This window comes from Anolis sagrei, chromosome 3, assembly GCF_037176765.1.
Source record: "Anolis sagrei isolate rAnoSag1 chromosome 3, rAnoSag1.mat, whole genome shotgun sequence".
Taxonomy (NCBI): domain Eukaryota; kingdom Metazoa; phylum Chordata; class Lepidosauria; order Squamata; family Dactyloidae; genus Anolis; species Anolis sagrei.
In genome coordinates this window covers 59853049-59869356 of record NC_090023.1, presented here as the reverse complement: position 1 = coordinate 59869356, position 16308 = coordinate 59853049, and the positions used below count along the sequence as shown (strand labels likewise).

The 16308-nt window shown below is 38.0% G+C and overlaps 1 protein-coding gene across 14 annotated transcripts in view; it reads left to right on the top strand.

Moving 5' to 3' along the window:
- The window catches only part of ROBO2 (roundabout guidance receptor 2), a 1336704-nt gene that overhangs the window by 1134910 nt on the left and 185486 nt on the right, over positions 1–16308 (top strand). For all 14 annotated transcript variants that reach the window (XM_060770531.2, XM_060770530.2, XM_060770520.2 and 11 more), the window contains one exon: positions 15486–15643. In XM_060770531.2, the coding sequence (XP_060626514.2) occupies positions 15486–15643 (158 nt within the window). The remainder of the gene's footprint in view (positions 1–15485; positions 15644–16308) is intronic.

Sequence of the window (16308 nt, the reverse complement as noted above, 5' to 3'; positions counted from 1 at the left end):
GGACCTAACAGAAGCTGAAGAGATCAAGAGAAGGTGGCGAGACTATACAGAAGATCTGTATAGGAAGGATAACAATATCGAGGATAGCTTTGACGGTGTGGTGAATGAATTAGAACCAGACATCCTGAGGAGTGAGGTTGAATGGGCCTTAAGAAGCATTGCTAACAACAAGGCAGCAGGAGATGATGGGATCCCAGCTGAACTGTTTAAAATCTTAAAAGATGATGCTGTCAAGGTGATGCATGCCATTTGCCAGCAAATATGGAAAACACAAGAATGGCCATCAGACTGGAAAAAATCAACTTATATCCCCATACCAAAAAAGGGAAATGCGAAAGACTGCTCAAACTTCCGTACAGTGGCCCTTATTTCTCATGCCAGTAAGGTAATGCTCAAGATCCTGCAAGGAAGACTCCAGCAATACATGGAGCGAGAGTTGCCAGATGTTCAAGCTGGGTTTAGAAAAGGCAGAGGAACGAGAGACCAGATTGCCAATATCCGCTGGATAATGGAGAAAGGCAGGGAGTTTCAGAAAAACATCTACTTCTGCTTCATTGACTATTCTAAAGCCTTTGACTGTGTGGATCATAATAAATTGTGGCAAGTTCTTGGTGGGATGGGCATACCAAGCCACCTTGTCTCTCTCCTGAGGAATCTGTACAAGAACCAAGTAGCAACAGTCAGAACTGACCACGGAACAACAGACTGGTTCAAGATTGGGAAAGGCGTACGGCAAGGCTGCATCCTCTCACCCAACCTTTTTAACTTGTATGCAGAACACATCATGCGATGTGCGGGGCTTGATGAATGCAAAGCTGGGGTGAAAATTGCTGGAAGAAACATTAACAACCTCAGATATGCAGATGACACCACTCTGATGGCCGAAAGCGAGGAGGAGCTGAGGAGCCTTCTAATCAAGGTGAAAGAAGAAAGTGCAAAAGCCGGGTTGCAGCTAAACGTCAAAAAAACCAAGATTATGGCAACAAGAATGATTGACAACTGGAAAATAGAGGGAGAAACCGTGGAGGCCGTGACAGACTTTGTATTTCTAGGTGCAAAGATTACTGCAGATGCAGACTGTAGCCAGGAAATCAGAAGACGCTTACTTCTTGGGAGGAGAGCAATGTCCAGTCTCGATAAAATAGTGAAGAGTAGAGACATCAGACTGGCAACAAAGATCCGCCTAGTCAAAGCCATGGTATTCCCTGTAGTCACCTACGGATGTGAGAGCTGGACCTTAGGGAAGGCTGAGCGAAGGAAGATCGATGCTTTTGAGCTGTGGTGTTGGAGGAAAGTGCTGAGAGTGCCTTGGACTGCGAGAAGATCCAACCAGTCTATCCTCCAGGAAATAAAGCCCCACTGCTCACTGGAGGGAAAGATACTAGAGACAAAGTTGAAGTACTTTGGCCACATCATGAGGAGACAGGAAAGCCTAGAGAAGACAATTATGCTGGGGAAAGTGGAAGGCAAAAGGAAGAGGGGCCGACCAAGGGCAAGATGGATGGATGGCATCCTTGAAGTGACTGGACTGACCTTGAGGGAGCTGGGGGTGGTAACGGCCGACAGGGAGCTCTGGCGTAGGCTGGTCCATGAGGTCACGAAGAGTCGGAGACGACTGAACGAATGAACAACAACAACAACATTGCTTGCAATGCTAAGGAAGCAACAACAATTGTTGACAGTGAGCATTTCTATTATCAGAAGCAGAGCCTCCGCTGTTTGTGTCCCAAGAATTCTATTTTTTTTTTTTTTGGTTAAGGGTTAGAGGAAGTGTAAGAAAGTGAAGAGAGGAAAGACTTCGTAAACTTATTATGTGGTAAGAATAAATATAAGTTTATTTTATCAATAATTTAGATTTTAATTCATATGAGTAGTTGTGTTGGCAGGGACCAGTGCACTGCTTTGCCCAGGGCTATAATGCTGTTAAGATAGCCCTTGTTGAGTGTTGCTCAATAAATGATTATTTACAATTGGTTAGCTAGTATTGTTATTGCCAAAGTCTTCCACACCCACTTACCAGCATGATGAAGAGTGTGAAAGAGTGAAAGGAGGCAGTGATGCTGTGCACCTGCTGTCAGAGAAGGGGCTCTGAAGAGGGGATCAGATAGTACAGAATCTGGGACAGACTTTTACGTGGAAAAGGATATTGAAAATCAGATGGACAAAGAAAAAAAGAATAGGTTGTATAACAGGAAGAGAGGGCTAGACAACATAAGAGTGATGGTGTCTAAGAGTTTTATTTATTTATTTGCCATATTTATACCTGCCTTTCTCTACCCCAACAGGGGGACTCAAGGCGGCTTACAATGACACATACACAGTGCCTCAAAACAACAAATTCACATAAAAATAGTTTTAAATTACAACATATTAAAATACATTCAGAGATACTCAGAGAGACTTGACAGAAGAGAGGGAAGGTTTAGACATATGACAGAGGACATAGCTAGTGTGATAATATGAATGGAAAGGGATGGGAAAGTAGCTAAGTGGAAAGGGAAGAAGGAGTCAGGCAGGGAATTTTAGAGATATTGTAGGCCAGTCCCAGAGACATTTGATTTGATGTAGATTAAAAGAGCAGGTTTGGCTCCAGATGACCTTAGACTTGCAAAATATTCTTGTTTGTGATGAAAATGATGGAGCCCACCCTTGTTTTCGGCTTCTCTTTTCCTTGACTTCTAAAATGTGGGAATAAATATTTAATGCAATTGCACTTACACTTTAAACATGTAAAGATTAAGAACAAGTTTTGTATATGATAGAGATATATTTCTTTAGCAGAACTCTGCACCGTCATCTGTATCCAGAAGTGGTCTCCTGGCTAAGTCATTTTCTTAGAAAAGTGGTGAAAAGTATAAAGGGCAAGAAAGGAAGAGCCCGTATTACACCAAATCAGCCTAGGAACACAGGTACAATGTTGGAGCAACGTTATGATAGGGATAGTTTACAAACAATTTACAACAGGGATAGTTTACAAACACCCTATGCAGAAACTAATGTGGAAATACAAACTGCAAACCTTGCGATTTTTGAATCCCAGCTTGAATTCAGGAACCACTTAGAATCAAGGTGTCTTTAAATTATTTTCAGGCCAAAATATTAATTGTGAAAATACCAAACTGGGTTTTAGGTCACTGCTCATATCTAAAATTTGGCATGCTGGTTTACACAATAGGAGGGGTACACATACTATTGTATTACTCTTTATTTAATATTTGTTTCTGCAAGTTTCTGCAATATTTGTTATCTAAAATAAAAATAATTTAGTGTCATCTTCTGGTCTCACTGTTCTACCCAATTTCATGTGCTGGATTAATATGGCTACTTTTCCTAATTGGAAAAACAATGAGAAATAAGCAATAACGTAAAATTATTTTTAGAAATGCATTTTTAATTACTGAGCTGCTTAATTATTGAGTATCATCTAAAGTATCCTGTGAACCTTATCACTATGCAAATGTATTCAGTTTTGGAAACAATTAAATGATAATAAAGCATTCTTTTTTTCTTTTACCATATATTACCGTAATGAAGCTGTTACCTCTCAGTGTGCATTTTAATGAGTTTTAAGTAACATTTTAATGAGCTCAACATTACCATAAACCCAAGGATTAGACTAAATTGAATTTACCAGGAAACGAAAAAGGTTCATTAAGAGTTAATTATATTGTTTAAGGAAGAATATTATTCATTTTATGAACACCCCCCCCCCACCAGTTAAGAGCCCACCAACACATCTATGCTTACTAATAGATGTAATAATGTTGTTATTGCTTTGACATGACACATGGATTTATTCACTATAATTCTTCTGTGGATTTAATAAAGTAGTGGTGTTTGTAAACAGTATAGCCAATAATATAACACATATATATTAATTCTGTTGTGCAAAACTTGAAGTTAATGTGTCCTGTTTTTGTTATTCTAGTTCTATGTTACTAAAGTTTTATATCAAGAAAATAAATAATATATTTTAGAGAGTTGTCACCTCATGATAAGCATTGGCTACTGTGGGGTTGGGGTAGCCAAATAATGTATTAATAGGCTCTCCTAATGCCATTAGAAAAAATACAGTTATGATGTTAAAGCTACTGTGTTCTTGTATTGAGGGTTTGATATATTTTATATACATTGATAATTTTCTTTACTACCTAGATAGCACACACTGATTTAGAAAAGGCATTATTTAAACATTTTTCAACTTTGTCTTTTCGAAAATAAGGGAACAATCCTATAGATCTAAAATCAGCATAGGAATGCAAATGCCCCTCCAAGATTTTAGGAATATCCTGCCTTGACAACTCTGTACACACATTCCATCCCAGGAATTCTACAGAAACTTCAAGTTCAGCAAATTGTGGGAAGTACCGAAATATTGGGAATTAGATCTAGATTTATTGTATCTTGTCCTCTAAGATCCTAAAACTAGACTAGATCCACTAGAGCTAAAGTCTCCTGCCTCCAAACATGGGGAACATTTCAACCCGAGCTGTTAATAGTTTAAATCAGGAATGGGAATCATGTTCTCTTCCAGATCTTGTTGAACTGCAGCTCCCAGCATTACTTACTGACTAAGGGTTCTGTAAGCTACAGTTCAGTAATAATTTGAGGGCCATCTCTGTTTTCATAAACCCCCATCATTTCTCATAATGGGATGAGAGATTTATTTAACTTCCATGTGGGAAGAAGGAAGTAAAACAAAGCAGCTCAGTCCTAACTCATACCATGCCATCAAGAATCCAGAAGGAATTTGGATAGATTGGAGGCTCCAATATAAAATCACCATGTCCTTCGGACTCCTTCCCCATTGAATTGGTATCTAAGAATTTCTTTGCTTGCTCTTGCAGTATATTGCTTACAGAGACTATTACTTATTGGATTCACAGCATGAGAATGTTCCTTTTGAAAATTAGGACTAAACCTTTAATCGTATTCTGTGAAACCACTGGAAATCCCAAATGTAAAAGCTACAATTAAATTAGTATTGTATCTGGTCTCAAAGAAACTGAGCAGCCTGTTGGCAGATATATTTTAAAGCATTCATTTTCTAGAATTTAAAGAGACAATATTTTTTTCACACTCTATTTCTCTCCTTTCCTCCCTCCCTCTTTTTTTTTGGGGGGGGGGGTATTTTTCTAAGTACAGTAAGCTAAGGTATTTTGTATCTGAACATGGGATGGAGCTTGGATTGGTACCAAGTTTATAATAATTACATGGATACAAAAGAACTCCACTTGAATTAGAATCTACTTTACCTAGATAAAATATAATTAATGAACAGTTTGCATGCAAAAATATTGGCTGCCAAAGTCAGGTTTAAACTGAAGGTTTGAAACATAATTTGCAAAAACAATTGGATTTTGAGGTACTACAATGTCATGTATGAGAAGCAGTCTTCATAGACTGAAATAAAAAAGAAAGTATGATTTAAGAAGAGAAAGATTTTGAAAATGATGTGGTCTCTAACATTCAGCTTTCCTGATATTTCCTAATTTAGGCTTGATCTACTGCTTGATCTACTACACATGGTCAGTGTAGACTCATGTATCTGCATTGAGTTGTATTATGTGGCTATACACTGAACATATAATGGAATTCCAAACTGCATTATATGGCAATGTAGATCCAGTCTTGGATTTCATATCATGGTATTTAGACAATTTGGGAGGTCACACAAGACTTGGGACTCTCACAATCCAGGTGTTAACTGGTACAGCCTGTATTGAAATAAGTATAATATAGTTGGTTTCACATGTTTGCACAAAATCAAAACATAAAAAAGAGCGAAAGGCCTCTTCAATCAAAAATTTTCTCAATTTGGCAATGGAATCAACCATTCACTAATGGAACAAGCATCTCATCCTTGTCATATTTTTGACTTGTTATTCTCTTTTTCAATTTTTCGGTATATTGATGGAGCCTGTAAATGTATCTTGTCCAACAGATGCATGGCAGGGGGTTGGACTGGATGGCCCATGAGGTTTCTTCCAACTATAATTCTATGACAGCATTGCTGTACAAAAGAGCAATCAGAAGGCATAGTGAACACATGGGGGGGGGGGGTTAATAATATAATTAGAATCCCACAAAAGTGGAACAACCATTCATTTAAAAACACCACGTTTTCCTGATGGAACACCTCTCTAAGAGTCACTAGAGCATCAATGGCCACTCTATGATCCCCCCCCCCAGCATGACCACAAAATCATGCTGTAGGATTAGAAATTTCAAGAGAACTCTTCTATCTTGGGATCTCTAGGTCCTTTGACATGATTCTGTAGTAAGGTTCCATTGAAAGTGGGCCACAGAATCTCCACTGAGGACCTACAGATTCCCAAAGAGGACATATTAGTCAAATCCAAAAATAATCAAACCCACAAAAAGAAAATTTACCAAAGTAGAATGTAGAAATGTTGGTTTTTTTTCCTCTGTTTCCTAATATTTCAGCTTTCAACGTAGTTTAAAATGCTGTTTGAAGAAAACTATAAATTGTTCTTTTTTATTTTAGGAATTGTTGACTGAGCAACTAAATTCTCAAATTTTAAGGGAAATTTCTATCCTATAATAGCGGATTGGTATGCATTCTTGTTCATACACTGTGTAAATTTAAAAATCTGGAACATAATAAATTTTAATCAATCATTTTTATTGATTTTAATCATTTTTATTGCCTTTATTTACATTATTGTAAGAGCAAGTATGTTTAACTTTGTATTGTATGTTTTTATTTTGTTGTAAGCCACCTTGACTACACTTGCAGAGAAAGGCAGGGTAAAAATATCTTAAATAAATAAATAAATAAATAAGTCACAGGTCTGAAACATCAAGAATAAAAGTCTAACTTGTAACAAAATGCTGTCTGCCAGCCAGTCACATCTCAAGATACTGGTTTGAATATGGAATATTTGTGAACTATAAAGATTCTGTGGTAAAAAGAGCTAATTATATAAGCACTTCTTAATGTCCAGGTTTCTTGACAAAGCTCATGTAAAATAATTTAGTGGCACACAAAGTCATAGCATACTTCCTTTTCTGGAAGCATACTGCAAATCACTATAAAGCCTTCCATTAACAATTATTAACTACTTTAAAAGCCATACTAAAACAACATTATCGAATGTTGCAGTTGTAGGAGTTCTCCATCTGTTTTGTAAGCAGTAGGAAATATATGCAGCAACATTAAAAGAAATAATTAACGATTACAAACTTTAAAAAAATACATAGTCCCAAAGATTCCATTGGTCAATGTACAGTGTTTGTAATTTGGTCTTTAGGAAGTCTACCTTTACAAAAGAGAAGGGGAGGGGTAGAGAGAGTTTAGAATTGCTTATTGCTTTTCCTCCCTTGCTTGGCTGTCAAAACAAAAATGAGGCCTTTTAAGATTTATGGCCGACATGTAATGAGATTGCTGAATGTTAACTGCAGCATTCAGAATTCATTAAGGGCTGAAAACAAGGAAGGATAAGGTTATTGGGACTTCAGTACAGTGTAGATAGGTCATACAACTTTGTTTTCAATCTCTGAGTTTACTCATAAATATTTTATATTCTGGATTAGAAAAAACTGTACTCTTCATGTCATCCAGCAGTCAGGTAAAATATTTCAAGAAAATATGGAGATGTCAACTTATATTTCAAGAAAATATGGAGATGTCCCCAACAGGGGGAGTGTGACCCTGTTGGTTCTCCTGGACATCTCAGCGGCTTTCGATACCATCGACCATGGTATCCTTCTGGGTCGTCTCTCTGGGATGGGCCTTGGGGGCACGGTTCTGTCGTGGCTCCGGTCCTTCCTGGAGGGACGTACCCAGTTGGTGAAGCTGGGAGACGCCTGCTCGGACCCCTGACCTTTGACCTGTGGGGTCCCGCAAGGATCTATCTTGTCGCCCATGCTCTTCAACATCTACATGAAACCGCTGGGAGAGGTCATCCGGAGTTTTGGAGTTGGGTGCCATCTCTATGCGGATGACACACAACTCTACTACTCCTTTCCACCTAATTCCAAGGAGGCTTCTCGGGTGCTGGACGAGTGCCTGGCCGCCGTGTCGATCTGGATGAGGAAGAACAAGCTGAAGATCAATCCCGACAAGACAGAGGTCCTCCTGGTCGATCGTAAACCGGATCGGGGTATAGGGTGGCAACCTGTGTTGGACGGGGTTACACTCCCCCTGAAGCCACAGGTCCGCAGTTTGGGTGTCCTCTTGGATTCTTCGCTTACACTTGAGGCTCAGGTGTCGGCGGTATCCGGGAGGGCCTTTGCACAACTGAGACTTGTGCGCCAACTGCGACCATACCTCGTGAAGGCTGATCTGGCCGGGGTGGTCCACGCCTTGGTCACCTCTAGAATGGATTACTGCAATGCGCTCTACGTGGGGCTGCCCTTGAAGACGGCTCGGAAACTACAATTGGTCCAGCGGGCAGCAGCCAGGATGCTAACTGGAGCTCATTATCAAGAGAGGTCAACCCTCTTGTTCAAGGAGCTCCACTGGCTGCCATTTATTTTCCGAGCCCAATTCAAGGTGCAGGTGCTCACCTACAAAGCCCTGAACGGTTTGGGACCACCCTACCTGCGTGACCGCATTTCCATCTACGAACCCACACGCTCGCTCCGGTCATCTGGGGAGGCCCTGCTCGTGATCCCACCTACGTCGCAAGCGCGCTTGGTGGGGACGCGGGACAGGGCCTTCTCTGTGGCGGCCCCCCGACTTTGGAATGCCCTTCCAAAAGAGCTTCGTCAGGCCCCTACTCTAGCAGTTTTCAGAAGGAACCTAAAAACTTGGCTGTTCCGATGTGCCTTCGCAGATTAGGAATCCCCATCCCAAGTCCTAGATGCACTTTAGCACAACTAATATTGCTGCACACCGCACTTTAATCCTACGTTCCTCCTGCCATCTCAGCACTTTTAACCCTGTACCCCATTGCGCTGGCCGAACCAGTTTTAATAGTGTCTTGATGTATTGTCATTGTGGTTATTTTGCTTAATTGTTTGATTTGCTTTGTTTATTGCTGTGTTATGTTTTCTATTGTATTGTGTTTTGTGGCTTCGGCCCGTGTAAGCCGCATCGAGTCCTTCGGGAGATGCTAGCGGGGTACAAATAAAGTTAATAATAATAATAATAATAATATTCTGTTGAACACATTGATTCACAAGAATGTGTAGGATGCTCGTCTCTGTCATATTAGCTTGGGAAAAATAAAAGGCAAACAGAAGTATGAAAGCTCCAAGACACATCTCTGCATTCAAGAGGGAAAGTTTAGTTTCCTTAAATCACTTAGCTGTTTATTTCACAGACCAACTCCCAGAGGTTGCAACTAATGATTGCAACACCTGGTACAACTCAAAAAGATGAAAGGTCGTCAGAGTGTGGAATTTTCTCCAATGTAAAGGAATTCATGGGTAGTGTTTAATCAAATTGATATTCTTAATGATTTTCCCAACTACATTATTTCATAGTTTATTGTACTTCAAATAGTCATATCCCCTCATTGGTGCTAACTGAATGTATTGTGGCACAGTACACTGAGGCTGTAGAATGAGAAGGTTGCAAATGTGCCAGTCCTGGCTAGAACATTTTCAAAAGTATGCTTTGAAGGTCTAAAGCACACATTGTCTGAAAAGGAGCCAAGAGGCAACCTTCTGCACACAACTAAAGTGAATGTGGTTCCCAACTTCCAAAAAAAGCAGTGGAGGGGAGCTTGCTCCCAGCAATTGCTATCCAATTAACCTGACATCATATGGCCTGTAAGCATTTTGAAATGAATACCACAATCACTAAAAGACAACATGGGTTTCTCAAAAGCAAGTCATGCTCCACAGCAGTCAGTGTCTGGGAAAGAATCATAGCTGTTCAATTTATCAAGCACAAGTACTTTATACATCTTATCTCTTTTTTATAGAGTTGCAAACTTGGTAGATGAAGGCAAAACTGAATGCAGTATAGCTTGATTTCTGAAAGGACTTTGGGAAGGTTCTTCACAATATTATTTTGAACAAATTAGGAGGGTTTTTTCTGATAACAACCTAGCAGACAATATTACTATTATATGGCTTGATTGAACAAACCTAAAGGGTGCTTGCTGATAGCTTCTTTCCATCCTGGAGTGACTAGTGGGGTGCCACAGGGTTCTGTCCTGGGACCAGTGCTATTTTACATCTTTATCAGTGACTAGGATGATGGAATAGGGGGCATGAATATCAAATTTACAGATGACACAAGATTAGAAGTGGTGGCTAATGTCTGAAAGGACATGATCAGAATTCAAAAAGACCCTAACAGCTGGAGATCTGGGCCAAAACTAACAAAATATTTTCAACAGGCAGAAATTTAAGGTAATATACCTAGGAAGAAAAAATGAAATGCACAGACATTGGATGGATGACCCTGTCTGGACAACAGTACTTGTGAAAGGGCTTGGGGCTCTAGGAGGCTTAGGAAACTACAAGCTTCACATGAGACAACTCTGTAAAGGGTCACCTTAAAAAGGCAATCTATTTCTAGGCTGCATTTGTAGGAGTATAGTGTCTAGATCAAGGGAATTAAACTATATGCTGCCCTAGTCTGTCTTCACCTCATGTACCATGTCTAGTTTTGGGCACCACAATTCAAGAGGGATATTAACAAGATGGAACATGTCCATAGTAGTATGATGAAAATAATAAAAATCTGAAAACCATGGCCTATCACAGGCATGGGCAAACTATGGCTCTCCAAAAGACTTCATCTAACACAATTCCTAACAGCCAGTAGGAAATCCAAAACACCTGGAGATCTGAAGTTTGCCCATACCTGGCCTATCAGGAGTGGCTTAGGGAACTATGTATGTTTATCCTGGAAAAGAACTGGCATGATAGCCATGTTTAAATATATTAAAAGATGTCATATTGAACATGGTTTGTTTTCAGCAGCTTCCAAGGCTATGATACAGAGCAATAAATTCAAACTACAGGAAAAGAGATTTTACCTAAACATTAGGAAGATCTTTGTGATGATGAGAACTCTTTGATCTTGGAATACACTGCTTGAACTGTGGCGGAGTTTCCTTCTCTGGAGGTTTTTAAACAGAGGCTAGATGGCCATCTGATTTGATAAGGTGTTCCTTTACAGTAGGGGGCTAGAAGAAACCTTAGCAGCAACCTTGACTTCCTCCAGGGGTGAGAAAAGTGATATATAAATACTGTAAATAAATAAATAAATAATTTTTAAAGTCATATGTCAACTTATGGCAACACCATTTTTTAAGGGTTTTCTTACGCAAAGAAAAGGTAGTTTGCTTTAAAGTAGTTTGCCAGTAGGAAATCTTCCCCAATCACCATGAAAGAGTTATCTGCTGTTAGCTTAGGATGAGGTGGCAGCTGGCGATTCCTTCATGGATAGTTGTATTAAATATGTTTTACTCAGCCACTGGAGCATAATCTTAAGAAGATGGGTTGTTGTAAGTTTTTCGGGCTGTATGCCCATGTTCCAGAAGCATTCTCGCCTGATGTTTTGCCTGCATCTATGGCAGGCATCCTCAGAGGTTGTGGGTAAAAATTGTTTGAAAATCAACAAGGGAACATCATGTTTCAAGTTAGAAAGCTAAAACTAAACATTCAGATAGTCTTTGCTACATCATCATATCAAAAGTGCTTTGTTCGCTGGCCTTCAAGATATCATGGCCATAATATTAAATATGAGTCTGTCCTCAAGTGTCGTCAGTGCTACATCCTATGAATTTGGTTTTCTCAGCGAAAGTAGGGCGGTGCTTTAAAATGGGAAAACTGTTGTATTTAAAATGCAGCTGCCTTTTCATGCATAATAAAGTCTTCCTTATACAAAACAAGAACCAATGCTCATCTACAAAGTTCAACTGCTAAAACTTGCAACATTATTATGTAAAACTTGGCAAGGGGTATATGAACATTCAATGTAATGTGAGATAAATGTGAGATAAACATATTTATTTATTTACAACATTTATAGCTCGCCTTTCTCAACCATATGGTGGCTCAAGTTGGGTTACAGATTGGCACAATTCAATGTCATACATTCATAAAAGTGCAATTAAAAATAGTCAAAATAACAATATAAAACATATATAATAACCATTAAAACATGTAGTATGTGTGTGCAGGCAAATGCATTTCTCTGTATGTTTACATGTGGAATTTATAGAACAATGTCTGTGTAATCTTTATATAGACTGAAGAATCACATACTATGGGAAAAGAATGCAAATTATTTCAAACTTCCTGAAAGACCTGCACTTTTTCTTTCTAGCTGAGATGCTTTGACCATAGGCTATGGGCTCATGGGACATGGGCCAGATTGAAAACTAGAGGCAGACAGATGGTTATTTGTAATCATCATGTAAATGTAAATCCTATTAAAATGTGTGTACGTGTTTAAAAAACAGTACGGCCAGAGAGCTTCTATAGTAAAAGGGAGGATTAAGCCGTGGATATATAGATTAGAATAATTTTGACCCCTCTATTCACTTCTCTATAAAACACTCAGACTCCTCTAAACAAATTCTCAGAGCCTTGGGAAAGGAAATGAATTAATTTTCTATAGAATTCCTAGACTTTCTAGACATTATTTTGACCTGGGTCTGGATTTGGTCCTACATTGGCAGGTGTTAGTGAAGAGTTGCCTTGGTAGCAAGTTTTTATTCCATTGTAGTAGGTTGTTTAGCTCCAAGTGTTCATCTTCATAGTGTTTTATTTTCTTTCTGAAATGAAGTCCCTTATAGTCAGTAAACTTGTACTTAGGTCCAAATTCACTGTACAGGATTATATTTCACAGTAGACATTATGTTTAGAAATGTCTGTATTGGTGAGTAAGCACATGCCATCAATGTCACAATTAACCTTTGTTAACTTATGTATTTGTCATGTCTACAAATGCTTCTCCAGAACACATTTTGTGTAAAAGGAGTGAGGTGAATAATAATAGTTTCAAAATATACTACAGTTTCTGTTCACTAACTCATCAGATTTTGTGTCTGGGTTCAATCTTTCCCTCACAGTTTATAAAATATTTTATAATATTTTATTAGAATTTTACCTATGACCCTGAAATGCTTCTCCACTACCCTTTCTTTCTCCCTCCCCATAGCTGTCATACTCTCTTAAAGTAGACCTTGAGATTTGGATGCCATTTCATACCCAATTATGAGATTATCTAATGGTTTTTGGTACTATATGTGAATGTGACAAGTGAGAAATCATTAAAGGTACTCTTTAGTGTTCCACATACCAGGTTTTTCCAACTTACTACCCTACAGATGCGTTATTCCCTGTGTTGCATTATTCCCAGTGTACTTGGCTATTCTTGATTAGGATAGTAGGAGTTGCACACATAAACTGCCAAACAAATGGATATGTTTATTGAATAATTATTTACACATGTATCCATAACAGAAGCTTATCTGAGAGTCTTTTTGTTTTAATATTTGTGTATTTTTATATTTAAATTTGTATTGATAAGCTTTTAATGTAAGCGGTTTTGAGTTTCCTTGTGGAGAGAAAACCGGGTATAAATAAACATAGTCATAATAATGATGATGATGATGTGCAAACTATATGCTATGCTTGCAAGGTCCATAGTTGGTGAGGTTGTTCTGTCATCGGTAATGCACTATTCATGAGTGTGGGAATGTTACACGTATGCTATTGTTATAATTCAATTACATCTCTGATAACCATCATGCAGGGCCAGCTTTACCCAATGGTTCTCTATATTTTGAACTTTGCATTACTGAGAATTATAACATCAATGGCATTACATACAGAGACACATACAGGTTCAGTATGCCTTATCCAGAATACTTAGAACTAGAAATGCTTTAAATAGCATATGCACCTTAAACCATAGCTAGGAGATAAACTAATACAATATTTTAATGATTCTGTGCATAAAGCATATGTTGTACACATTAACCATCAGAAAGCAAATGTGTCACAATTTCAGATTTTGGAGTATTTTGTAATTGCAGATGTGTATGTGTGTTTCCCTCAGTTCAAAATATAGCTTTGGCTTAGTCTTTTTCCAAGAGGGATCTGAAGGACACATTCATCTCACAAGGTGTTTCCTTTTATAGAAAGTGGAGTCCTTTCCAGAATTACACTTGTGCCAATTTCTTTATTGTTATTTTCTGTGTCTGGACTTGGCATACATAGACCGTTCTTTTATACTGGAAAGTAAATTAACATTTAATTAGTTTCTCTCTCTTAGGATTTACCTGTGTGTCTTGAAAATGCTAAAACTATAAGCAGAAACCCATATCTGTAGCTGAGAACCAAATTTATATGCAGGCTCAACTCAGCCCATTCAGTGGCTAATCCATGTGCATATAAATTTTATCCTTGCGTGTAACACACAGAAATGGGAAATGTGCAGTTCAAAATGTTAAAACGGAGCACATTTTATTAACAGCAAAAGCAGTAAATTAAATCTGCTTATAAGCTGAGAGTGAATGATTTTTGCTGAACTGTTCCGGCTGCTCTTTTAGTAAGATGCAGACTTTCCTTGATTTCTCAGAGGACTCTTTTTCCATTAAAGGTGAGATCTGTATTAAAGTGAAAATGAGGCTCTTACAAATACCAAAAGGGAGATGTTCTAAATTTTAGTAGCTGCTTAGCTTGGAAGTATTTTCTGTTTCCTGGTTATAAGGATAAAAAAAATATCCTAGACATAGAGACACATGTGGAAGAATAATGATGAAGTGACTATGATTTCTGTACACCAAATGCCTAACTCATCTGCTGTGACATAATGTGCACAGGAAGTATTATGTGTTTCTTGGTTTAATTTACTACAGAAGAGAGTAATGTGGATGTATTTTCCTCCTTTGGCTTTCTCTCACAATATCTGCTGTAAAGTTAAAAGAGATGGCTAGCAAAATCATGATTGAAGAAATATTTAAAATGAATGGAAAAGCAGGTGCTTATTATATTGGCTCATTCAGAACACTATGGTACCCTTCAGATTCTTATTGATATTATTATTGCAAATAGTGAAATAAAAATGCCATATAGTAAAACAACATGGCACATATATATCACCAATCTTCTGTCTAGTTGTCCTTTTAAGTTGCTATTCTTGCAGATATCAATTTTGAGATAAACACACTAGATTTTCAAAAGGTTACAATCAAGGTCCAACACACTGTTTTTAATGGAAATAATTCATTGTCAGAACAGCAGTAAGTGTAAGGATTTTACCTCCACAAAAGATCACACTGACCATGACTGCACAATGGAAAAGGGAATCATGTGTAGATATTTGTGTTTATACCAGAGTTATATCTATGAAATACATGCCAATGCCATATTATAATAAAAAAGCTACTTCTACAGTTATCTTTATTTCTGTTACAATTAATAGGTCTTGAGGGATTTCTGTCAGCATGTTAAATAAATACCAAGAACTGCTGAGTAAAGAAACTTATTCACCCCTATAATGTTTTATTTAGCAAATATCATTTGTTTATCTTTTTTTCTATCAGTACTACGGGATGATTTCCGCCAAAACCCTACAGATGTTGTTGTGGCAGCAGGTGAACCAGCCATTTTGGAGTGCCAACCCCCTCGAGGACATCCTGAGCCCACTATCTACTGGAAAAAAGACAAAATCCGAATTGATGACAGAGAAGAGAGAATCAGTGTAAGTCTGTCCTAGTGAAATATGGGCCATTCAAAAAAAGAGATATCACTGTAGTTTTTCAGGAAAATTATGGAACCTAAAGCTTTGATGAGATACGATTATACAAGAACTTGACCTGCTGTAAATAGTACATAGCTGCCTTCAAGTCTTCTGCCAACTTATGGCAACCTTATGAATTGTATGGGCTTTCCTAAGGCAAGGTGATTGGTCATTAACTTTATCTGAAATTTAGCTTAAAACATGAGGTATTTATTTGTGGTCTCCTATTTAAGTACTAACTGACATTTTAATTTTCTAAGATAAGATGAAATGTAAGGCCTTTGATGTGTTTAAGCTGTTATCATTAATCTACAGTTATGTTCAAAAAGTTAGTAATGGAGTCTCTGGATTTAGAAACTGAACACTTTTCAAGCTGAGGCTCATTTAAAGAACTGCTGATTCTCAACAGATCAAATGTTACAAGACTTTAGAAATGATAGTTTTCTTCAAGTCCTTCTGGTTAGATAACTGTAGCCTGAAGAAATCATGGTATTGAAAGAGATGATCCTCACACTTCTCACATTAACATCCGTTGTGGACTTCTATACCTGAACAATGTAGAAATCTTTTTTACCATCAGCTATCTACTGAAAGGAATCAGTTGAAAATATACTTGCACCTTAAAT